Genomic DNA, 26,100 nt, shown 5'->3' on the forward strand with positions numbered 1-26,100 from the left:
TACATGAGGAATTGTTTCTTTCCAGATACCAGTGATGTGATGCTGCTGTACAAGGCTTCTGTAACATATAGTCTCCTTGGGCAGGTTAATTTTTAGAACTGCTGTTAGGGAAAATCATTTGTTTTTTTTTCAATAGGACATGTAGTCAAATATTTTTTTCCATCTTCTGACAGATTCTTGTACATTACTTTCTAGGGAATAGTTTATTTATGTCTTTTTTAAAATAAAGGGGGAGTAAGTGCAGAAGATGTAAACAAAGTTGCCAGCACTTTCTATCTGGCTTATGGTGTCTATTTACTGTTGGTAGATCTGTGAAGGAGGCAAGAAGCCCACAGTTCAGCACAGTGAAATAATCTGACCATAGGAAATGAAGAACTTAAAACAAAAGCACGTTCAGCTTTATTGAGGCATTTTAAGAACTAGTTCTGTAAACTATGCAGGAATAATTTTCAGCAGTTACTTTTGAAAGCATGTGATTTTTCTTACAGTTTTATCTTTAAGAAAGTTAAGCTTGTACAGGGAATTAAGAGGGAGCATGAAGAAATTGTATTGATGTTCTCAAAGTTTAAGGTCTGTTGCTATCATGGTGAATAAGGTGGTGGTAACTGATCTGCATCAATTTTTTCATAAGCTGGTGGAGCACCGGGTACCTATGGTAAGAAAAGTGGTGTGAAAGATTGAAAAAACAATTAGGGTACAAGAAAATGACATTAAATATGCAAGGAAGTATTTGCTTTCATATCAGGAGTTGTACTATAACTTAAAATAGCTGAGCTAATTCATTATGTCTTTATATTATCTAAGTTTATTTTTTTTTCTAACATGTTTTCTGGTTTTGCATCAGATTAAAATGATTTTGTTTGTATCATTCATCCTAATAAATAATTTTTAAATTTATTAAGTTAGAAATTTTATAAGGAAAGTGTTTTATATGTTAAGATTTCAGACTGATATATAAAACTTTAAGAGTCTCAACACATATATGTTATCTTATTTGCAATGTTAACAATTTGGGAAGCTTATTTAAAATTGGTTATAAATTACCCTTTTCACTATTCTCAAACTGTTTAAACACAACCATGACTTGACGCATAAATTTACCAATTAAGTTATTTTAACTTCTTAAAAATTATGTGTTTTTGAATGTTCTTCTTTCTTTCCACAGTGATTAAAGTAGCTAAAACCTTCAAGTGGTGCTCCCTGACAGGTTGTAGTGTACCAGAACAATCTACTTGCTGTCAGTCAGCACGGAGTAACATGTATTTGGAGTATCTATTATGTATATTTATTCAGCGTATGTTAGCATTCACATGCTACATCATGCTATTAGATTGCATAATTATCAGACAACTTAGGAAAGGTAGGTGAAAGAGATTTTTCTTTAAAAAAGAAGAATTATTAATAGTATACTTTAAATCTAAATAGTAATTTAAAAATCACAGTAAAAATTTTACAAAATACTACTTCTTAACAGTTATTGTAGTCATTGAAGACCCAACCTAGAGAGCACAACCAAAGAAAGAATTCTTTGAATGACTGTTTACCAAGATTGTCTTACCATATCTTACTATGTTTTAAGTAAATAAGGCCCCGAGTGGCAACTTACCACAGAATCAAAGTTTCTGTACTCCTGCAGAGCCATTTTGCAGTCCATTATTCTTCCTTCACCTACCACGGTTTGTATTGTGCCCATACTAGTGCTTTTGCTCTGTGACAGATCAAGAAGAAACATGGAGAAGGTGAAAGAAAAAAGAAAATGTGAAGCTGAAGTACACTAGTGAATGTGTCGTACGGTTGACTTGATGATCTAAAAGGTGTTTTCCAACCTAAATGACTGTGATTCTGTAATCCTTTAATATTTGACAGTATATTTACAGTATTTATTAGAATCTAGGATTAGGTACAACAACATAACAGCAGCAAGTAAGAGAGGCAATCTATCTAGTACTTCTGCTGTGTCTGCCAAGACATATTCTCCCTCCTATCTCACCAGTTATATTGCCAGCAAAAACGAGGATCTCGTTTTTAGGTCCATGGCCACTGCAGGGACCTTTTTTTCCACACATTTCTGTCTTTAATCTCAAACTTTTTTTTCCATTTTCCACCATGTTTTTTTTTAATTCTTTACAAGTTTTCCCCTTTCCAAAAATCCTAGCAAAAATAAGATTTCCAAAACCAGAAAGTATCTGCAGTGAAATGGAATTGAAAAAGACATTGTGTTTTTTACCATGATGCGCAGGCATGAAAGAAACCTGTTTATATGGCAGTTCATGTTTTATGTGTTCTTCTAGTTGATGTGCCTACTGGATAGGTCACTGGAAAGGTAATAGGGCAAAGTTGTTGGGAACATCAAGGAAATTGATTTGCTGACAAGAGTTATGTTTTTTAATTCAAAATGTTTGTCTTTTTAGAAATATTAGGGTAACTAAAAGATAGTTACCACTTACATGTTTAAAAACTGCCTCTTTCTCACAGGAGAGAGAACAGAGCTTCAAAGATAAAGCTTTGAGACTTTCAACAACAAATTTTGTGGGATGGATCAAATATAATTTTTTAAAAATATTTTTGAAGAAGATAGAAAATAAAATTTTAAAGTAGCTTTTACAAAGCAAATCTCAAACTCATCCTCCTTTTTTTTTTCAAAATCTGAAAATTGCAAGTCAGCTTTTATATAATTGTCTTCTTCATCATCTATATGAATGCAATACTAACTTAGTTCCTTAAAAGTGTCATTCGTCTTCTCTGCCTCCTAGACTTACTTTAATCATATCTGCCCTTACGTAGATGTAAATCTTATGAGTAGTGGAGATGTTACTTTTACTCAAACAAAAATTCCCAGAACACAACATGGTTTTATGTAAATTTAAATATAATGCTTCCTAGAGATCAGTTTTTCCACTGGTGGGTTGTGCAAAGCTGGGCAGTCGGCTTCACATCCCTGTGCTTCAGTTTCCTCTGCCTGACTTGCAAGTTCTGCAGGGTGGGTAGTGCTTCATATTGCATAGTATTACCCATGTATATGTTAGCCTGAAACAATGATGTCCTATGACAGGTTTGATGTTCTCTGCATTTATGTACTGCAAATAATGATAATATGTATTGAAAATAATAATATGCAAGCTGCCATACTTACCCGTAGACTTTTATAGCCACTACGTCTCTTGTAATACCAGCAGCCAAGGATAAATAGCATGGCCAGCACCAAAATGAAGATTCCAATACCCAGGGCTCTGTTGGGAAAGAAAACCAAAATAATTAACAGCAGAACTAGATGTATTATTTTGGGAGCAGGAATGGTTAGCACAAAAGCTTATATCTATATCCCGTTATTAGAGGAAGGCATGAAGCAGGATTTGCCTTAGAAAACAGACAAAGTATCAGTAACTTCAGCCAGTGTCTGAAGATTGAGAAGTTTGTTCTCTGCCAAGATTGTAAACATTTTAAAAATGAGGAATATATAGCTTCAAAAATAATATACCTGTGACCAGTGCTTCTAAAAAAAGTCCATGCCTGTAAGTCCAGCAAACGGCATTGTGATATTGGAAGAGAATGAGAAATAATATAAATGCCATACGCGCAGAAACACATCTCATGTTTATTTGTTAAATTTCTCCAGGCGATAAGTATTGAGAAATGTATCCTAATTGCATCACTTTACAACAAATTCTGGTAGCAGAAGGTTGGCTTTTGTTGTTTGTTTGTTTGTTTGTTTTAGATACACAAAACACTACACAATCCCAAAAACGTTGTCAGAAACTTTAAATTTTTCATAAACAGCTCTGCAATTCTTTAGTTCTTGTTCCCTGTTGTACTAGGCGCAGTATTGATGTCAATGAGTCATTTTAGGGAAGGTAGTCTTTGCAAACTGTGCTGAGAGACATCTTTCCCACTGCTTACCAGGACTTAGGATATTTGACATATTTCCACATAGTTCCACATCAGAAAGCAGGGTGACAAGGTAATTGCATATTTCCTTGTCATAAAAACCTCTTCCTCCTGTGCTAATTTGCTGTCTGTTAAGGCACAGAGCCTTCGATATGGAGTGAAGAGAGTGTCTTTCCCTTTGTTTATTCTCTGTGGATGCACATATAAAAACAAACATGTAGCAATACATGTGTGTATGGTACAAGTCACGAAGTTCGGAGTCCAGTGAACCACTACTAGAAGTACATTCCACATAAAGATATCCCAAGCACATTGGAAATATTTGTCTAAAGTAATAACACATCACCAGTGGGATAGTTTCTCTAGTAACCCAAGAAGCAACATATTTTATTGTAAGCCAAAGATCACAAAGTATTAGCTTGAATTAATTCTGCTTAACCAGAGCTTCAACCAGAAATGGTTTAATGAGAGACACATTTGTATGGCATTGATGTCTCTATCTGGTTTTTGATGGTGTTTTACCATTTCACTGGTGTTATTCTTTAGGGTGAGACGATGCCTTTTTGAGATTCTGAAGGGAGATGTGTAGACCTGGAGGTAAATCTTACTGTAAATATCACATTGCACCAGACTCAAAAGTGTAATTCTAAATGATCCTCAATAAGCCTGGCAATTTTATTGTAATGGCTGATTACCGGTGATCATATGATCAAACTCCATATTCTTGAGTTCTGCAGTTCTTATTTTTCTTAACCATTGAGTACACTTTTAGGTAATGCAATGACAAACATTACAGAGAGCTATAAAACAGCCAAAATGCACTGCATCTATATACAACAGAGATTTTTTTTCTGTTACTATTTTGTAAATTTCTTTTCAATTTAAGTGTTTTTTTTCAGCTTACATGCTAAAATAGGTTTTGGTTTATGCTTACTCTTCTACTGCAAGATAGATGTGTCCTTTTCCTCTGAAAAAGTTGCCATCTAGATGGTGGTTTCTTCTGGGCATTTTGAGAGTTTAGTCTTGTTCAAACCCACAGGACAGAACTATGGCCCTAAAGTGCAAGAAATAATTTGTTATCTTTAAGGTATAATATTATCAACTTTTTCATTGAGTATGATCATTTAAGAGAGATAGGACAGTCTGTTATTTTCAGAATGGAGTCCATATAGATCCATATATATTTGCAACTGTCCCGATTTAAGGCAAAACTCAAAACCGTAACTATGAACAGTTCCACTGTCACCAAGTTACTTGCATCTGAGTGCACCAGACAATGATTTGACATGGTCTCTTTAGGCACCAACTGATAACAGACTTCTGAATTAAAGTCTTTTAGGTATATAGGAAAAAGAAAAAAGGTATTTTGCCTGGACAGGAAGAAATATTTGGAAAAAATATACATATAGTATTATGCCTTCAGGGATGTGTTTCTTTATTTCTATTACTCTCTATAAATGTTCAAAGGCCAGATGTTCAGTCAACTTAAATTGTCAAAGAGCTGTTGATTTCAGATAGTTACTAACTTATACCTGCTAACAAGCTGTATTTAGGCATGCAGGGAAGTTATAATCTTAATTTTCAATTTTAAGAGAGTAATCTTCCAACTAAAAATAGTCTGAACAGTTACAAAGGAAAAATCCACAAGTAATCATGTTTCTGTCGTTTAAGCAGCACAACAGATCCTACTTGACAGTATCTACCACATCTACCTACCTTACTGGGGTAAGTATAAAAACTGGTGACCTTGCTGAAGAGAATTATAGCCAAGGAAGCAAAATATTTTTAAAATTCACTGAGTCAGTTAAGTCTCTGCTGAAACATAATTTTTAATCAAGATAGAAAAGTTTCAGTAGAATAAAAAAAAATGCAAATCTTACCTCCTTCAGACTTGTATTCTGTCTGTTGACTAAAAGCATGTACAGCTTTCTTTTCTTTGACTTGGTCTGTTTTTTTTTTCTTCTTTGATCTGTTCTCTTATGACTATCACGAGTTTAAATTCCTTTCAGTACAGCTTCTGAATGCATTAATTAGCGTGAAAGGGGCCAGTAGACAACTTTTCACTTTCTTCTCATAGTCTGTATCCTTCCCTCCTCACAAGCAGCTCAGAAGCCTGTTATTTCTTCAAGTTATTACATGCCTTCTTAGAAATGGCTCAACACTATTACTTGCCTAAGAAGAATGACTTCCTGAAGTGGGCAACATACTCCTAGATAAAGACACGTTTCGATTTTTGGCTGATTTTGCTGCTGAGGGTTGATGTAAACAGAGTTTTTTATCCATGCTTTTTGTACCATTGTAACACCAAGCAGAAAGTTCTGTGGAGCAGAATTCAAAGATGGATGCTCTTATGCCATGATCGAAGTGTCTTAGATTAGAGCAAGTAAGGTTTAATTCTGTACTGGCAAGCAAAGGCTGCAACAAGAAGAAACTGTCTTCCATAGGCTGCACAACTAATGGGGCCTGTTTCTCCATGGATTTTGTATGAATTATCATCGTCTCTATTTTTATATGCACATACGCTAATTTTGTTCATAACATCAGACAAGAAACAACAGTCTTTAATTAATCCAAAGTTTCTGGGTTCTATGGTGGGCCAGAAGTGCTGGTAGCTGCCAAAACAAGATACAAAGACCACAAAGGTCCGTGTTCTGTTCACCCTTTTCCTCAGTGAAGCAATAATTTGGACCTCTCTCTTCTATCACAAATTTTTGCTTAAGTTTGAAGGACTTTGGTTATCTTTGAACGGATGAACTTCGCTCTAAATTTGGTTGACAAGTTCAAAAAACAATAGGAAAGAAGAGAGTGTGAAATTAACATCCATTTCCTTAGGAAATCAGATGAAAGTCTTAACATCAGTATTTTCAGTGAGCATGGAGCTGGGAAGAGCCAGATCATTTCTTCTGCTTATGTGTTCCCATGCTTTTTCCTAATGAAGGTAAAAATCTTATCTTGTTTAGATAGGATATTTGTTTGGATTATTTTCTGTGGTCGTGCCCAGTGCCAGGACAAGAGACAGTGGTCATGAACTGGAGCACAGGAGATTCCAGCTAAGCACCGGGAAGCACGTCTGTGCTGTGCAAGTGACCGAGCACTGGCACAGGTTGCCCAAAGAGGTTGTGGAGTCTTGGAGACCTTCAAAAGCCACCTGGACATGGCCTGTGACAACCTGCTCTGGGTGTCCCTGCTGGAGCTGGGGTTGGAGCAGGTGACCTTCAAAGGTCCCTTCCAACTTCAGCCATCTGGGTATTCTGTGATTAACACCACAAGACCCATTAAAGTCTGAAACAACCCTTTTTTTGCAGAGGGAGTAAAGGGAGGAAGAAAAACGAAAAACAGCGAGGAGCATAAATTTGCTTATTTACCTAAAATGATTTGGTGTTTCTTTTATAGTATTCCAGATGAATTTAGTGAGCATTTAAAGTGTGAATGAGATACAGAGAAACTTTCTGTAGATACCTATGTAAAATGGTAAATATACACTATCAGTCTATCAAATTCCCAAAGAAACATGCTGGCCCTTGGGTAATACTTTAAAAATGTCACAGAGTTTCTTATCAAACCATGTGTTTTGCTGAAGAAAAGCTTCACTTCTGGGAGGGAGTTCTGACTGAAGAGTGTTCTTTGTTCCAGGATAAGCAAAGCTGACAGAGAAAATCCATGTGATACCAAAAGCAGTGGTTTCTGCTCCTTCCTTACCTCAAGCAGTGTTGGGGGGGGGGAATTTCAACTGATCAAATATTCTATGTCTGAAAGAATTTCTTGTTAACAGTAAAATAAAGGGGGTGGGAGGATGGGATGGGGTGGGGTGAGGTGAGAGGACAACTTTGTCCTAAGTATGCGGTGCCGCTGGTATGTAAATGCACAATGCTGCTATTGAGAAATCGGATGGATGAGAAGGTGAAACATCATGTTCTAGTTCTGATCTTAGTTTCCTTACAAAACCCCATTTCTCTGAGGTGATGTTGCTGATGCCTTGAGTATACAGTCACTTGAATTTATGCAAGGATTTCACAGGTGTTACCTTTTAATACATAAAATTTCAGAGCAGAAGATGGAAGAGGAGGTATAATTACAAGAAACCCCAAAGAAATCCAGACCTTTTCTCAGAGCCAGCAGTCTGTGGCAAACCTATACATTGATGAATCTTGATGATAGGTATGGTAAATACGCTTCCACTGTAACTGAAAATAATATACTTGACCTTTTAAAAAGAATGGTGGTTGTTTTTATTCTGCTGACAGTGTGATTCCATCTTTCTAGATGAGATTTTTTATTAATTTGTTTATTTCCCTTAATTGATAGTCTTTATTTTTCACTGGCATTTAAGGTTTTCTGTAGCAGGCAAAGCAAAGAAACATATGTACCTTGATAAAGGCTTTAGTTTTGTGTTTACTGGGAATTTCAGTAGAACCACTTCAGTATTTCAGTGCTGAATCTACTTCAGCAACAAATACAGTACATTAAGTGTGGGTAAGGGGACCTTTCAGTTATGATGAACATCCTCATCCTGATGGCTTGGGGGGGGGGGCAGAGGAAGCACCTCCTTTGATCTGACTGCCCCTGTGCCCACAGCCACAGATGCTGCTAGCTTTCTGTACTGCCCTTGGCAAATGTCAAGATGCCTCAAAACACAGAAATTGGAGACAGGGATTGTAAATAAAATATAGAATTTTAATTGAAAATGCAGAAGTTTAATAGAAAGGAAATGGCCTGTATTAAATGTTTCTCCATTCGTTCCCCCTCCAACAATTCCTCTTCCAATTTAAAAAACGAAGGGTTATTTTGAGTATCAGAACACTGCAGTGACTTAGACTTCTACAGAAAACTATGTTATTAAATTGAAATGACTGAAACATGTTTTGCCAGAAATTTCAAGTCCTTGCTACAAGTCTTCGCCTGGCCAGTTGTGTCTCTCCCACTGTGTGTTCTGTAATCCAGCCCTCACAGATAGTTAGTTTACTAGTAGCTCAGCTAATTTCCTGTAAAATAATTAAAATTTTGAAATTATTATTATTTCTATGTTATGAGAAATAATTATTGTAGATGAGTGATTGATGTTAAACTTGGCTACACAGATAAAATGTTTCAATGAAAAAACACTCTGAAGTTCATAAGTAAGGCAGCTATAACATTTGGTGTAGTTTGAAAGCCCTTAAGTGCTATGTTTTTTCCTTCTACTGTTTTTTTTTTTTTTTTTAAATGTGATCCAGTCCTTCCTCTCTTCTCTTCTATTACCTCTGCCGCAGATAAAATAAAATTACAAAAAAGATCTGATTTGGATACAGACTCTTTTTGTTCTCATAAATCAAATACGTGCTCGAAGAGCCTTAGGATAATTGCAATGTAGAACTAAAGAGGAACTCAGGAAATCATCTAGTCCATCCCACTATTCTGAGGCAGCACTGGGTATATTTAGATTCTCTCTCTTGTCTCATCTATTCTCTGATATCTCTATGCTATTTTATTCTCCCTATACTCTCTTTCTATGCTTAACTGTCTATAATGAGATTTATGTTTTTTTGTCATTGTTCTTTTTTTCCATGAGATAACACCGCCTTGCTGTAAATTATACCATTTACTGATTGCCTAAATAAGAAAAAAAAAAATTCGTTTTCTTTATCTCAGACTATTACAGATTTGAAGGCTGTTTTCATACTCTCTAAACCTTTTATTTTCTAAGCTGGACAGCCTTTATTTTTTACATTTTTTTCTTTAAGCCTTTTTTTTTTTTTTTAGCATTTCTCATTCTTGTTCCACTTTACACTTTTGCACTTTATGTATGTCTTCCAGTTAAAGCCTTGCAAGCATTTAGTTTAGATCATAGATTCTCTAGCTTGCTTATCACAGCCTTATGGGACTGTGCTGAAGACTTGTAAAGTTAAAATGGAACTTCAACATCAAAATAATATGGCAATGGTTACAGGGATTGTTTACTTGTAAATGACTGACTTTCTTCCTCTGTTTCAAACATTCCTACCCAAAACATCCACCATTTTAAAAATCCTACTAATATTGACTTTGGAGAAAATCAGACACTTTTATAAGTCCTGAAAAGTTGTAAGATGTCCAGCGTAGTCACACCACTACATCATGTTCTTGATAACTTCTGTTCTGAAGTTTCAGGAAATGGAGAGAAGGGTATGGTAATGTTGACTTCTCTGGTTTAGTATTAGTCTGACTTCCTCTTTCACTTCTTTGTTGAAATTGATCTAAAATAACTAAAAATACAGCTGCTAGGACAAGAGTGGCTCCTGCCATGTAGAAGCCTGCTTTGTAATCTCCAGCCATGTCCACAATCAGACCTGGAAAGAAAAAAAAGACAGTAATGTGACTGATAGAAAACAGGCTAATGTGAATTAGCTCATCAGTGTGAACATATCCTCTCTTAAAGGGAGTATACTGGCTATATAACTGTGTTGCAGCTTTCTGCACCATGAGTGCATAGAATATTGGTCCATTATAGCATTTTAAAACATAAAACACAATTCACTTCTCATTTACTTTATATGTGAACTTTAGCAAAACATAATGCTATACAGTTTGAAACACTTTCCAACCCAAAATATGATGGACAATAAAGGCAATGGCAGAAAAATAAACAAATCTTGCAGCTTTGTATCTTAGTAGCCCCATATTCTGAGGTGTAGCTATCATCAGATGCTGTAAATCAGACTTCAGCTGTAGACCAGGAGTTTAAAGCAAGAAAGGATATGCCCTCTGCTGATAGGTTGCCTATAGTGCTACTACTGACCTCTGCTCAACATTTTTCAGTCTTGGGCATTACTGAAACAAAAGACCCTGTTTTTTTAGGTAGGTTTAACCCAACTGAAACACCTAAGCCATTGTGCACCATGCAGAGGAAATAGTAGCAGTGCTGTAGCAGTGCATGCACTAATAATACTGGCTGCTTGGTGGGTACAATGGCAGTTCTCACTCCTATCTAACATCAGTCCTGCTAGGCAGAGGAACTCTGAAACCAAATCTTTGCGTTTTACTCTTAAAGTAAGAGAGAAGAGCTAGTAAAGCACTAATGGTTCCCTCTGCTCTTGTACCCTCTTTTTCGCTTGCTGCATATATGCGAAAGGGATCACACTGATCCCCAGGTAATCAGTGTTTGTGATCAGGCACAGTATCTGTAAGTCCTGTTATTGTTGTAGTTTTTTAAGATCTTCCTGGCATAACTTTGATACTATTTCTTCTGAAGTTCTCCTTAATCTTCCTTGTTTCTGTATCTTCAAAAGAAGATTAAAATGTTACAGTACTTACTCTGACCCACTTGCAGCCTTTTATGTGGTGTCATTACCACAGAAGTCATGGTAGTCTGTGAGCAGTGTCTCATTTTATTCAGCAGTCTTTGGATGAGGGCTCAGATCTACTTTTTAGATTGGTCATTTTTCTGCCATATCACTTCGTAAAGTCCCTACAGCCTGCAGCTGTTTTTCCTCACATTTTTCCAAGATGACTCTTGGTACTGCCAACCAATATCCTTGTGCTGTCTCATTGTCTGCTTTCTCTTCCCACTGTTTTTTTATGCTGCCTCCCCATTTATTATACTGATTACCTCAAATACTGCCTGAAAACAGCAGGCATCTCTGTGAATATTTCCTCGGGGTTCACATAATCTATTGTTTCAAGCTGTTAAATGTGACCTTCTGTATAAACCTTTCCAACAATACCAGCATTTATGCAACACCATTAGTATCAAAGTTCCAAAAATCCAACAGTATCTCCTCGGCAAGTATGGATCTGCTGCTTGCTCCAAAGGTACACTTTCATAACAAGAGAATGGGAGTCCATCAAGTGTGAATCAGGAAACAGGAACACCATATGAACCCTGCCATTCTTCCCTGCTTTCATGTTGAAGAGGTATCTCTAAAACCACAGAGAAGAAAGGAAGCAAGATATTTTTAGAGAAATTAAACTGACTCTTTGTTTTATTTACTTCTTGGTCCAGATACTCCTGAGCTAACAGAGGGCAAAATTTGGTCCAGATCCAGATTTTTCAGTCTGGGTTACCACTCCTCATATTCTTGTAAACTGTATTTAGCAAAGTATCAACTTACCAGCAAGAGGAGGCCCCAGAAAACCTCCAGTGCTTCGAATGAGCATGAAAAGCCCTAGAGCACTGTCAAAATCTGACATGCCCACAACATCCGCTAGCACTGTAATGTGAACGGCGACTGTTGTGCCAAAGAAGAATCCATAGAAGCCAGTGAATATTGCCAAGGACAAGTAATTGTTAGCCAGTGGCAACAGCATCAAGGAAGTGCTGATCAGTGTAATTGTCATTGTCAGTAAATGAATAGTTTTGGTAACATGGAGATTGGCATACCACCCACATAGCAGTCTGCCTGCAAAGTCCACCATAGCCAAAATGGATAGGAGGGAGGCAGTCCAAGATTCATCTATTCCCAGGCTGTAGCTAAGTGGAACTAAAAATAATGGAGGAACAAAAAAGCTCATAGCAGCTAATATGCCAAACATGGCATAAAGAACAAACTCCGGTCTCCTCACAAGCATCCAGTTGAAGGTTTTGTGGGTGGTAGAAGACTTTTCTTCTTTTTCTATCCTAGATGCACCACTGCCAGGTGGTGTTTCAGAATGGCTCGCCTCAAGGCAGCAGTTGCTTTTCAAGGGTCGCATCAGCACTCCACAGACACAGATATTGAGTTGGATGCCACCTATGATCAAGAGGGCACCTTTCCATCCATATTGGCCAATCAACCACTGGAAGAATGGCCCAAATGTAAATGCAAATGCACATTCTCCAGCACTGGCAATAGCATTAGCCAAAGCTCTTTTCTTGGAAAAATAATGGCTAACAATACTAATGGCTGGTGTCCATGAAAAGGAAATCCCAAGTCCTGAAAAACACCAATACAAATAGTGCCAGTTAGAATCTGTTGAAGTATTCTGTGAAGCTGGAAATTAAAATAGTCAGCACTCTTACATTTGCAAAGTTTAAAAGTGGGAAAATAAAAATAATTTTTTTCCTAATGGGAGCATCAGTTCAGCTGTACTTTGTGTAAGAATGTATTTTTAGCATTTGTTCTGTAAGAATAGGTTTTAAGTTCAACTAAAAAAAAACCGAGTATGATGTATACACAACTGTATTCTCACCGGGGGGGGGGGGGGGGGGGGATAAAAATAAAAAACCCACTGTTTTGACAAATTTGCCGTGAGATTAGAAATCATATGACTGTGGAGTTGAAACAAAATAGACTAATAGTGTTCATTCTGACCTAATTGAGGATGGTCCTAGATCACATCTTTGGATTAAGTTGAGTTCTGTTCAGGGTTAGAAGCTGAAGGAGGATGTGAAGGAAGCTGGTGTATTACCTCTACTTTTCATTGTTTTGCCAGACTGCTTGGCTTCGATCCTGCTTTAATTTAATTTAATTTTAATGATTCTTTTGAAAGTACTTAGCAGGCTCAGGACTGCCAAAGGACTCAAATTCCAGACATTTTCTCAGCTATCCAGCATGGAACTGGGAATGGCTTATTTTATTCCCTGCCAGCCTTGCTTCCTGTTCCAGGAAAATCCTAGTTGAAAATAAATTTCTGGCCTGTTTTCACCTGGAGTGAAGCAAAGGATTTCAATCAACTGAAAGCCAGGAAAGGTGTTCAAAATGTAGTATTATGTGATAGAAAGTAAAAAATTTGGGATCTTTAGGTCTCTGTGCTTCAGCATTCATTAGGCTCTTCAGACCTTCACAGAGCTCTCAGCTCTGATTAAAAAGATAAAACACTTTTCATTTGCTGGTTGCATATAATTAGAAGGTAAAAATTACTAGCATCTAATTATTACTTTACCATGTCATTCAGTTTTCTAGCACGAATTCTAGAGTGGAACACGAGGGGAACAACTTTTAAGGATGGTTAAAGGTTCTAGATGTTTATAAAATCAGAATAGAAATCAGATCTTTAGAACTCCTACCATTAGCATCCACAGGTAAGGGCTCTGAGTTGCTAGTGAAAGAAACCTGTAAAGCCAAAAGTCATACCCTGTAGGAAGCCAGTTGTTGCATACATCCAGACCATGTTGAGCCCAAGAAATCCCAGTGCCATTCCTGAAAAAGCAAGGAGTCCTCCAGTGACCAGAACTGCCCGATGGGAGTATTTTACACATAGTGCGCTGGCAACGGGGGCTAGATCAGCAGCAAAACAGGAGCAAGATAAATACGTTAGGAACATTAAGCTGATTGACGTGACTGAGCAATCACATAAAGCACTCAAAAATGAAATAGCTTTCATTCAAAGAAGCAAATACCCAGTCTTCTGTTCTGTGGGGCCATGGTGCATGTGTGAGACAATGCCACAGCCTGAATTCTGCTGTATTCTCCTGGACACGAGGGCTCATCAAGATCCTACCTCATAGGGAAATGACAGCCCTGGCAACACAGATTCAAAAAGAAAACACACATATCTATTCAAAAAACATTAAGTGGATTTTTTTTTTTTTTAAATGGAAAGAACATTTCACTGTTTTCTTTGTGGAACAGTTCTACTGGATATAAAGACACAACCATGTGTCTTTTCTGCGTGACAGAAATTCGTGTAGCCTTTTAGCAGAAAGGGAAACCCCATCCTCAGAATCTCTAGGTTAATCTATAAAAATGTCTATCTTAATCTATAAAAATGTATTATTGTGAACATACAATTTATATGGCTGGCACAAAAGGTTTCTGGAGAACATCAGCTTTTTACCCTCTACACTTTGCAAAATCATCTGTTCATGAAATTGTGAGAAGTTTTATAAAGGACAAAAAGTTGAGGCTTATTTTTAGGTAATATTTTTCCAGGAATTATGCAGTTCATTTCTTAAATTTATATTTGACTGGTACAGTTCCTCTCAGCAGACTGTAGGAACTCTTCAACACAGAGAGGAAAAGGTGCGTGAAGTACAGATCTGAGGTTTTTTGCCTCAATCTCACAACTTGGTGCTGCAATTCCGAAAAAAAAAAAAATGCCAACAAAGAAATGTTAGGAATGTTTTTTGCTTAATCAAGGATCAGTTCTTGCCTAGTTGTTTTTCCACCAGCACCAAGTTATAGTTGTATAGTATACGTGTATTTTAAAGGATACTTTATGGTACAATATACATTATATAGAATAAAGTATATGTAGTATATGGTATACCGTAAGGTATACTTTATGGTATACCTTAATAAGACCATACCTGTCACCAAAAGGCACTCTCTGTTCTGTGTGGATGATGTCAAGTGCACTTATTTATGAAATAATAATGGCCACTAGATGGAACCGAAGTAACACGGGACAAAACCCGTTGTTCGGTAGGGTTTCTTAGAGAATACAAGTAAGCTTCATGAGAGTTGTAGGTATTTTGGACTCTGGAGTTCCGGGATGTAATGAAACTCAGTTAATGAAGGCTGTTGTTATAAACTGAAATAAGCGGTAAGACAATGAAGAGAGGGCAGTCAGCAAACGAGGTTTTACAGTAGGTTGTAGGGGCAGGCTGTTTTCCATTCCCCACATTAAGTAAGATACGAAGAGATTCCGGTAACTAAGACAAGTGAAGTAAACCTGACAGAGAGATATTAACAATCACAAAGGCTGCAGGATGCATGTTATCTGAGAGAAGCTGTACAAACCCAACATGTCCTATCAGCATTTACAACAAAAGTAAAATGATTTGATAAGCACGTACGATTGATACTGGAATTCAGGTGTGGTTTGTAAGATGTAGTGGAAGGGATGAGATAGGATGAAGTGTATGCATTTGGAGAATCATACACATATGATGAGCAAAAGAAGAGAAAAGTAGGCTGAGGGTAACAAGAAAGATCCATAAAGTGCTTAATGATGAAAGATCTGCAATTGGAACAGAGCTACTACCACAGAGCAATTTTTTTAGTAGAGAAAGAGAAGAAACAGAAATTGAAGCCAGGATAGCAGGAAGAAGAAAGGAGCTAGTCACAGAACTGGGAGTGGAGAAGACAGCAAGGGATCAGAGCTTGAAAGGATAAAGGGCAATGCTCAGAAAACTTACAAGCAACCACAGTGCCAAAGAGAAAGGTGGCGGGAGATACACACTACTACCAGGAAGAGGCCTATGCATGTGATGGAGAAATCCCTGCTCTGGTAAATTGAATGGCCTGTTGCAGACACAAACCCCCAGGCAGAAATGTGCTCTCCTTCCATGAAAGACATGGAGATTCTGAAAAGATGTTGAAAAGATCCAAATGGGAAAAAATTAATAATTCACTGATCATCCTTCATACTGAGCCAAATGACACTGAAGGTTTCCCAGTGGGACATGTTAGGAAAGACTAAGCCAGGCCAGGAAAGATGCTCAAAGAACTGGAGGCTCAGATGATCTTCAGCAGAAAGTCTTCTGGTCCCTATAAATGAAGCAAAGGCAGGAGAAGAAGGAAAATTAATGAGTGATGCAAGAAATTGTGAAAAGCTATACAGAAAGGTTTCAGAATATTTGGCCATCAAGCTGTAAGAGGCTTATTTTAAAAGGATTTCGAAGGCTGAAAATTTCTGCTGAAAATTACAGCTGCTTTCTTTGAAGTACACCAGCCTTACACCTGCTAGACAAATGTAATTTTGCTTGTTTATACATTGGCAATTTCATTTAATCTGTTCTATCCTTGAGACATTCCTATATAATGTAAATATATTTTAAAAATAAGCAAACAAACAAAAACAACAAAAAAAAAAACCAACATTTTTTTGAGTTCTTTTATCCTCCTTTTTTTTTCCCTACACTAAATTCATATGCATGAATGACAAAATAGTATCACAATTAGGTCAGTGATAAGTGTAGTTTGTAAAACAAATTGTTAGATTCCCATTTATTTATTTCTGTAGACCATGAAATAGATGGAAAAGCAGAATTCTCATTGATTTTTCTACTTCAATTATTTCTGTCAGATTGAAACAATGCTGCGAATAAAGCAAGGATAGCAGTTTATGGAACTAACAAAATCCTGTCAATCCATATTTTGCTTTATCTTTTGACTTTGATTTTGAATTACTGTTTTGTTCTTCTTAATACACTTCACAAAGATAAATCAGTTGATCTTTGGAAGTAATGCAATGATAAGCAATAATATTTGCAAGTAGTATGATAATACTGGTAGGTGTGGACTGAGTAGGAGGTATATAATTGTACAGCATCTATGCAATGAAACCTCTTCACAATGAAAATTATGATAACATTTCTTACATAAGGATACTTACCTGTTGCAATTAGATACCCATTTCAGAATATGTATAGAGGACCTCACCAGTTCTATGCAGTTTCTGCCTGCCCATTTGTAATCTTCATTATAAAGGTGAAGGATGATCCAGTTTACAATGGCACAAAAGACTCTGTAAATGACTAAGTGAAGAGCCAAATGCAGTATATCTGATATTCTTCCTTCTTTACTTTGGTGAAAACAGGCATTTGGCCTGACCCAATAGCTCATTGACTGCATTTGACTAGTCTAGTTTACTCTCTCTTTCCTTACTGTTTGTATGGTCTTGTCTTCCCTTTCCTCTCTATAGGTAAGCTGATTTTTTATTTTTATTTTAACTTCATGAGCTTTCTCTCAGATCATTGACTTGGAACCAGTCTTGGCAAGGAGAGCCAGAACTGGCATTAGGCAAAAGGAAAGGGGAAGTTTGTGAAGTGAAAAAGGAGAAATGGGGAGGAAGCAGGGCTGAGAGTCACCATTTTGGCAGCAGATGGCTTATCTGATAGGCAGGGTCACAGTTCTTGTCATCAAGCACTTAGAAAAAGTGATAGTCACTGCAAAATCAGTGAATTTGCAAACTGGTTTAAGTGCTTGATCCAACAGGCTCTGAAGTTCTTAGGATTTCCTCCACTGAGTTTGATACGAAGCCTGTAGGAATGTTGAATCATGATTCTAGGTACATAAATTCTCTGAGGTCAACTGATTTCTTTGTATACACAAAGAGTCCTCACTAACATGGATACCTTTTTTTTTTTTTTTTTTTTTGTAAGAGACAGAATAAGGTAGCATCATCTTTACATGCTTTGGTTTTGCATGTTTTGTTGTTGTTGTTGCTTTGTGTTTTGTTTTGTTTCGTTTTTAAAGAACCTCTTCAAAGTTTCTTGAGTAGGTAAGACCTTAAGACAAAGTGCTAGAAGATCACGTTTACCTACCTCCTAAATGAAAAGTGGCAATAGTTACTGACGTGATCCAGGAAATGGTGCTTGCAAGCTCATCAAAGTGCTCCTGGATTTCAACAAAGAACAGACCAAAAGTCTTGAGAACAGCAGCAGTCAGGCCCATCACCATGAAGGCTGACACCACCACAACCCATCCATAGCCGCCATCTGGCGGACTGCTCTCTTTGGCATGCACCTTTTCCATGTCTCAAATCTTCTCTCAGTTGTTGGTTGGTGGTTTTTTTGTGTGTGTGTTTGTTTGTTTGTTTGTTTCAGGAGTGGTGGTGAAGATTTTTAACAGATCTGCAAATTAGTAGAAGGCCCAGTGTTAAATAAATGAATTCAAATACTCTTGGAATGATTTATACAAGTAATTACCTAATGAAAATGCAATATGCATTTCAGTGGTTTGATTGAAAATATTAGCTGGGAAACAGATGCTCTAGGAGACAGAAAGAAAATTAGAAAGTAGAAGAAAGAAAGTAAAAGAGGAAAAGAAAAAAATGAGAAAAACATAGGCATGGGGGACAGAAGAAAAGAAGCAAGAAGAAATGAAAGTGAGAGGGAAGATGATCAGAAAAGAGATGGTTCTCAAAGACAGGTCCAGGATTCTTACTATTTTAGTTAACTTCAAGAGCCCTATCCCACACATTTTACAAACAAACACTTTACAGCAAGAAGGAGAAAAATTAACACCTGAGAGGATACCATGCTTCCTCATGTTCTCTGAGCAATGCAATAAACTTTACAAATTTTAAAATCATCTAGGCAGTTGTTTGTACACATCAGCCCCTGATCGTAAGTGTGTATATGGATGAAGCATAATTGTAATTTCTATGTTGCTCCTATGAGTCATACCTATGAGTCATATGAGACGTAAAAATGTGCTGCAGAAAACTTAAGGGTTACTAAATGCTTAAAAGTGGTCTCTGGCCCAGGAAGTCTCCAAGCTGCAAGTAGTCAGGAACTGGGAAGTATCACTTTATGCTTATTCTGTTCCTAATCGTAAAAATCCCCTTTGGGCCTAAACCAATATATTGACAGTGTGAGTAAACTTTCAGGGAACCATAGATAAGAACTTCACAGTGATCTTTGTAACACTTGAGCATTTATAAGTCTTGATGTTTCCAGCACTGCAAAGCATTTTTATCAGAATGCCTACTTGCGAAGGCATCTTTAAAGGTACAAGAATATCTTATTAAATGCAGTACTCAAAAAATGCGTTTCTCCTTAAAATTTTGTAACACACTTGGAGTAATCATGAAGTGCATGGAAGACGTGGGATCTGGCTGAGAGAAGGACATTCTTACTTTTTTCTTGCTTCTTCATGGACAGTATAAATGACTATGAGTGGGTATATTGTACTAAATGCAAGAGACCAAATAACACAGACATGGCATAGGAAGCAGCTTTGTTCTAAAAGTGAAAATGTGAGCTAAAAATGAGTTTAATATATTTATCTTCCATGTGTGCAGCTGAGAAAGATAAGGGTACCACTAGAAGCCATCCAGTACGAAGCAACAGTCACAAGTTCTGTGATTTGCTCCACTGAGGTACATGACCTCAGGGGGGCCTAAATAACTGAGAAAAGGAGGGGGAAAAGAAGCCATCAGACCCTTGTGGGGATCAGAAGCAAAATCATCCCACTGCCATGTGTTTGACTCAAACTTCTGGCTAACATATGGCACTGGATGCATTTACATGACAGACATAGCCAGACAGATTCATCAGTTGCAGAAGGTCTCAGACAACATCCTGAATATCTTAAAACTCAGACAGAAGAGAGGAAGGAATGCCTTGTGTTTGAGGTCTATATGAAGGAACCTGGTTTTCATTTTCACAGTTTGTGGGTGATCTCCAGCAAGTTATTTGATCTTGCTGTGGCTCTATTTTCTCAGTTGTCAAATGAAGCTAGTACTTTCAAAGATCATGGATTTTGAAAATGTTACCACTTGTGTTAGTGCTCAGATACTGTAAGAAAATTCAGAAACTTGATCCAGCTGTAGCCATATCTTATATTCCTGGGCTCAAGTGCCGTGGTTGTAATTTGTTCTGAGGTAGTGAAGAACACTAAAAAAGGTGCAACACGCAGGCTAAATAAGCCTTCATGGGCAGAACGATACTGATATTTCTGCACTCTGCATGGATATGCTTGTGAAAGGGATTTTGATTTTTGCTGCAAGACAGATAGAAGAAATCCTGCTACTTACCAAGCAGCACACCAACTAAAACAAGCATGATAAAATCTACTTCCTGATACTACCCAGGACTCTTCACCTTCATTAAGCAAACTCTGCCCTAGGAGGAGTACAAATCAGGCCCCGCTGCTCACAAGACTTAAAGGAACTCTTTTTTTTTTTTTCTGACTACAAATATTACTTCATGTCAAAGCTAAGAATTCATTCTCCAGACTGTTTTAATGATCACATTGCTACATGCATCTCCAAAGTGAAATGACTAAACTCAAAAGGGAAATGACTATTCCAGTTGCTTCCCAAATGAAACAACTATTTTAGTTGCTTGATTAATTAATGAAGTTATCATCTCCTGTGAGCCTTACAGATGTGAAAGCAGTGCAGCTACATACTGCAGGGAATTGCTGAAATGCCTGAGATGAGTAGAAGAAAGCTTAAATGTTGCAGTTGGTGGGTATGTTTCTGACACCATGCTCTGCTTTCTTCACTCCTTCACTTGTAAACGAGAGCTGACTAAAAGCACGTAAATGAGACAAAACTCATCTGAGAAAAACATTAATGATGTCTTTTTACTCTTAACTATTAAGTAATGGCAAAAGGTATGTTTTTATGTCTTCACTTTTCCCCTTGCCCCAGAAAATGTGTTTTTAAGAGTAAGGGGGAAAAACCTGGAGGGAAACTGCTGCCGCACCTCCAAATACAGCAGAGTTGTGTTAGTTAATGCTCTTCAGACACAAATTCAAGAATATCTTTTAATAAATTATCCTTTTTTTACTTCATTAACATAATCTTAGTCAGAATATCTCTAATGAACATGATGTACAACACAACTTAATGACATATCATAACAGGATAGGAAAGAGCAGCTGAATGCTCTAAGCAGAGAGTTTGAAGTAATAAAAATGAAGCACTGCATAAAGAAATTACCTTATTCAGATAACCCAGATTTGTATGGGATATGAAGTTCCTCCTTTACCTTCTAGTGGTATGTAAGTTCTTGAGTTGTGCTGCAAACCACTGGGTCATCTTACTCATTGTTCCTTGTATGCACAGTCTAGATGAACAAGCCAATATCTCTCACTCAGGATGTGCAAATCGTCAGATTTTATAAGGATTCCCTCCCACCTCTACAAAAGTCATTTGACTCCACCTACACTCAGAAAACAAAGTTCTGTCCTGACTAGAGCTCAGAGAGAGCAAAATCAGGAATGGGTGAAAGGAATGGAGAAGGAAGGCAAATTTTATAATGTATCTGAATTGTACTGGTACTAGACTTGGATTACTCTCCAAAGTTTTTATTGAACTCAACTATTCAGCCAGTCAAAAAGTTAAGATGTATCAGTCAACTTCAAACTCCCTAGTATTTTGGGGCAGTTACTGCCAGTGAGTTCAACCATTAAATTAATTTGTCATTTCTCTTCCAGTTGTGCTGTTGGCCAGATGTTGGCTACTGCTGAGCATCACATAGCCTGCAGCAGCCACAGAAATGATAGGAAGCCTGAATATGCTGTCCAGATCTCAAGCCTGCAATATGCATGGTCAGAATGTTTTGCCATATCATTCAGGCATATTCCCCTTTGTTGTATGATTTTTTAAATTATTATTACTTTTTTATTTTTTTCAGGGATGTCATTTTCCTAAATACTGCACTTTTCTGCTAGATTTCGTATTGCTTTTATCTCCCAGATTCCACTGCTAGTTTATGGTGACTGTTTCTGTATTTCCTAACCCTTGGCCTTGTACTATGCTCATGCTGGCTATAACCTGTTATTGTAATACCTTGTGGCAGGGAGCAGGGTGAGAGGTCTGTTGCAGTAGTTTGTCATTTTTTTTGGTAATCTCTTTATTTACATACCAGTGTACTTATCTTGTGACTTGACCAGTAATCTCTGAGTCAAGGGGCAGGACAAATGTATGGATTGGTTAGTTGACTTTGCATAATTAAGACAGAGATGAAAAATTTTGGTTTTATACTTTTTTATCCTCTGATGTACTGCATGAGAGAGAGCTATTGCCATAGCTTTAGGACTGACTTTTGAGATGCTGAAGCAGTTCCAGCTTTCTTCCAAGGATAAAACCTTCCAGCTGCCTTTGGACAGAACGGACAGCACAGAAAAGTTAATTTCTTGTAAGAAAGGATATGATGAGCTTCTAAGTACTCAGTAGAAGAAAGAAGAAAAGAAGGGGCTACTATAGCCATTCACCCAATACAATTAATCTGAGTATATATTCAACTTAAGTTGTATCCTCTTGCTTATTTGGTTTTACAACTGAAATAAAAAAATAAGCTGGAAAATAGAGTGTAGTTCTATATGACAAGATTTCATGCAAGATATTGTTTGGTAGTATGTTCCTGTTGGTGCTGGAGAGTCCTTATAACATGCTTCCAGCCATGAGGGATTAACTGCATCTCAGAAATGAATGATACTACTGGAAATTTCATATAGGGCAAGTAAATAGGGTGAGAGCTTATGTGCAGTTGAAGAGGTATGTCAACGGTATCACCTCACACTTGCTTCAGTCCAGCAGGAGAAACAAAGCCTAGGGTGTCTAATAAAAACTTCACAGCCTGACATTTAATTTCTTTACTTCATGATAGTTTCAATGCAAGTTGGTTGAAATATATAGAATGTAGGTTATCAAAGTAGACCTAGTGGTTAAATGTGTTAATTCACCTTGTGCTGTTCAAAGGCAGGATGGTGCCTAGCCTTTAGTGCCGTAAATTACTGAAAACTAAACTCAGTGACAGTCCTTTTGGTGTGAAATATTTTGAAATCTATGCAGCTGATGATCATTCTTTGATAAGCTCATATTTTCGGCCTTGGGATGTCAGCAAGTCCCTGTATATAGTGGTGACATTCTAATTTTCTTTCACTGGGATGATTCTCTATGACTGTTTTTTGGGGCTAGAGAAGTCAAAAGAATAGCGAAGAAAAATTATGTGTGTGTGTGTTAAGTGTGTGTAAGTGTCCATTGCTGACAGAAATGTTGCTACCATCCCTTCTTTGCCGTGCTGCTGTCATGTGGTCTTTTGCACAGAGAACCACACTGGTAGATTGGTGAACTGATCCAGCTGGGCAAAACTCTCCACCGGGGTAGTTCTTCAATTTGGAGAAATTTATTCTGTGCCTTCAGAAGGCAGAAGACAGAAAAAAAGTGGACAAGAAGAAAACCTGAGAGATGAGGCTGCTTAATCCAGAGGAGAAAATCACATGAGAATTGTAGCACAATTAGTATATTCACACAACTTGGGAATCTATGATCCTAGAAACTCTGCTTAATAGGCAAAGAAAAGTACGTGACTCCAGAGGTATAGGTGTAGATTCCCAACTGAATTGCGGACTAATTTTAAGACAAAGTTTCAAAGTGACTTGTCAGGAATGATGTTGTTTATGCCTCCTTTCTCCTTCCTTCCCTTCCCATGTTGGAGGAAGCTATATATAATATTGCTGCACAGCTTCCGTCTGAAAAGCCTGAGAGGCCTTGAGCTGAAGACATCTTTATGCCAGATTTTCTTACAGCCTTATATATATATATACATATAAATATATATAATATATATACATAAGGTTGTGTGTGTGTATATATATATATAGTGGAGGACTTGTTAGTGTTAGGTCAGAGGTTGGCCTAGGTGATCTTGGAGGTCTCTTCCAACCTAGATGATTCTGTGATATATGTGCTGGATGAGTAGGTCTGGTTCTTACACAGAAGAATGTTCTTTCCATCCTAACTCTGTAAGCTTACACTACCTTCTGGAGTCTCACTGTGATAAAATAAACCACCTGTATGTTTACAGGTGGGTGAAGCTAATCTGTGTTGTCCAGACAGCTATGCACATGATAGATGTTGGACCAGATGATCTGAGAGGTCTTTTCCAGCTGTGATTTTGTTTTCCTCTGCATCTAATTTGAATTTCCCTTGTTGCAACTTATGACTTTGCCCGTTGTCCTTTTGCTGTGCCATTTAATACATGCCAGTCTGAGTCTGTTATTCCTGAAGAACTGTCCATTATCCCAATACTGTGTCATTTTTTAATCATGTAGGTTCAAGTCTATACACAAAATAGTGATCTCAGGAATAGTGCATCAGTCAGTCAGTCTGATTATTATTTTAATATTCTACTCACTGAAATTATAGGACGTTGTTGTGGCCTGTCATGACTGTGACTTAAAACCAGAATGTTCAACTTGACAGCACACTGAATACTCACTTTCTACATTCCATCTTACTCCATACTTTTCATCTTTAATCATAATCATGTAATTCGGGTTTCCCAAAACTGCTCTTACATATTTCTATCACAGTAAATTTTTGCTCAGTTGATCAGGATAAAAATCTATTTTCACAATTTTCTGTCAATATATGGAATGTTTATACTACATGTGCAGCTTTGTAAAGTACTTCCCCCTAATCGCCTATTTTTCCTCTTTTTCCTCTTTTTTTTTTTTTTAAATTCCAACATAAAATCTAAGCCACCCTTATTTCCCCTTAAGAAATAAGAAAAAAAAAATAGACTCCAGTTGTATAAATAATGTTTACACTTTTTCTTGTTTAGAATTTAAGAATGTAATAATACTCTAAGAGAGCTTTCAGGTTTCCATTCAAATATTGAAGAAAACACCTTTATTCCAGGTGGAAAGAAGATTCTCTTCTGTACAGATCTGGTTTGTCAGCTCAGATTTCACTAAGTCTGAGTACTAGTTTACACTTAAAGTGCTTGAGTAAGCACAAAATATGTTCATAGGTAGACTTCTACACAAAGTATTTGGTGTGAAGTGAAATGAGAAACTGCCTGGAACATCTGTACTTCAGGAAATAATGGTGATTCATGATCAGAAGAGATTATGATTAAATTCTGCCCAATGAAGTCACAGAGAGTTATTTAACCATTCAGGAGCTAGCTGGTGTCTTGATTTTTACCATTAGACCTGTAGAACAAAATTAGCAATGATTTAATCATATGTGCCTTTCAAAACAAATTTTTCCTTCTAATCTGGAAACTGAGATAAGTGGCTTAATGGCTTTGCTGCTGTAAATGGTTGCCGTTCCGTCGATTTCAAAGATATTTAATCCCTTTCACCATCAGAAAAATTCTTCATTAATTTCTCTGTTGGAACAGGGCTGCTTTCATAGAGGATAGAACATACCTTTCTGTCTTTTTTATTGTCTTTTTTATTATTATTATTATTATTGTAGTAAATGAGAGATGAGGTAAACAAGTCTCCAAATTGTAGTTCTTATTTAAATAAACTGGACAAACTTAAAAGGCCATCTTGCTATAAATACACAGAGATACACAGAGTCTGGCAAAGTCTCCTAACAGTCAGCTGTTCTCAGATGGAAGGGCTGACAGCTTATGAAAACATGTTTCCTACGTTCAGCAGCCCTTGGTGATGATCATGCTCATCCCTCCAACTCTAACTACCAGCTCTTACCATGCACCCAGTCTTTTTTTTTTTTTTCCTGGCCAAAACCTTTATGAGAGCATTACATAAACAGACAGCAAGCCAAGATAAAATATTGCAAGGCCACATGATTTCTCAACTAAACACAATGTTTATCGAAATGATTGAATCAAAAAGCCTTTGCCTTTGGTTTGTGGTGTTAAGTGATTGCTGATGCAGTATGAGTAGCCTGAATATGAATTGTCTGAGGACTGTGTGTAGGGAGATGTTAGCATGGGAAAGGATTAGGAGACTATTATGGAATAAATAAATAGACTGACATTGCTGACAAAAACAGCTACGTGGGATGCAAAACCAAACTGGGTAAGAAATATAGGTGATCATGGAGTGGCCTGAAGCCTTGAAGGAAAAAAATGAGATAAATCTTGACGTGACTGAAGGAGAACCAGGGAGGTGATTTAGT

The 26,100-nt window shown here is 37.2% G+C and overlaps 2 protein-coding genes and 1 long non-coding RNA gene across 3 annotated transcripts; all 3 read right to left on the reverse strand.

Annotated features, from left to right (window-relative positions):
- Nucleotides 1-230: 230 nt before the first annotated feature.
- MLANA (melan-A) lies at nucleotides 231-5,976 on the reverse strand. Its single transcript, XM_083816032.1, has 5 exons — nucleotides 5,766-5,976; nucleotides 4,820-4,939; nucleotides 3,134-3,230; nucleotides 1,607-1,708; nucleotides 231-650 (listed from the first exon to the last, which is right to left on the reverse strand). The coding sequence occupies exons 2-5, from the start codon at nucleotides 4,891-4,893 to the stop codon at nucleotides 582-584; spliced, it is 342 nt and encodes a 113-aa protein (XP_083672158.1). The 5' UTR covers nucleotides 4,894-4,939; nucleotides 5,766-5,976; the 3' UTR covers nucleotides 231-581.
- Nucleotides 5,977-7,614: 1,638 nt separating this feature from the next.
- LOC310889928 (monocarboxylate transporter 2-like) lies at nucleotides 7,615-14,225 on the reverse strand. The gene is made up of 4 exons (XM_083818174.1): nucleotides 14,159-14,225; nucleotides 13,893-14,036; nucleotides 11,952-12,752; nucleotides 7,615-10,190 (listed from the first exon to the last, which is right to left on the reverse strand). The coding sequence occupies exons 1-4, from the start codon at nucleotides 14,181-14,183 to the stop codon at nucleotides 9,964-9,966; spliced, it is 1,197 nt and encodes a 398-aa protein (XP_083674300.1). The 5' UTR covers nucleotides 14,184-14,225; the 3' UTR covers nucleotides 7,615-9,963.
- Nucleotides 14,226-15,104: 879 nt separating this feature from the next.
- Nucleotides 15,105-21,678, reverse strand: LOC310890089. The gene is made up of 3 exons (XR_014577014.1): nucleotides 21,157-21,678; nucleotides 18,029-18,337; nucleotides 15,105-16,250 (listed from the first exon to the last, which is right to left on the reverse strand). It is a non-coding gene; the product is annotated as an uncharacterized lncRNA (long non-coding RNA).
- Nucleotides 21,679-26,100: the final 4,422 nt, after the last annotated feature.

Source organism: Anser anser (genome assembly GCF_964211835.1).
Source record: "Anser anser genome assembly, chromosome: Z".
Taxonomy (NCBI): domain Eukaryota; kingdom Metazoa; phylum Chordata; class Aves; order Anseriformes; family Anatidae; genus Anser; species Anser anser.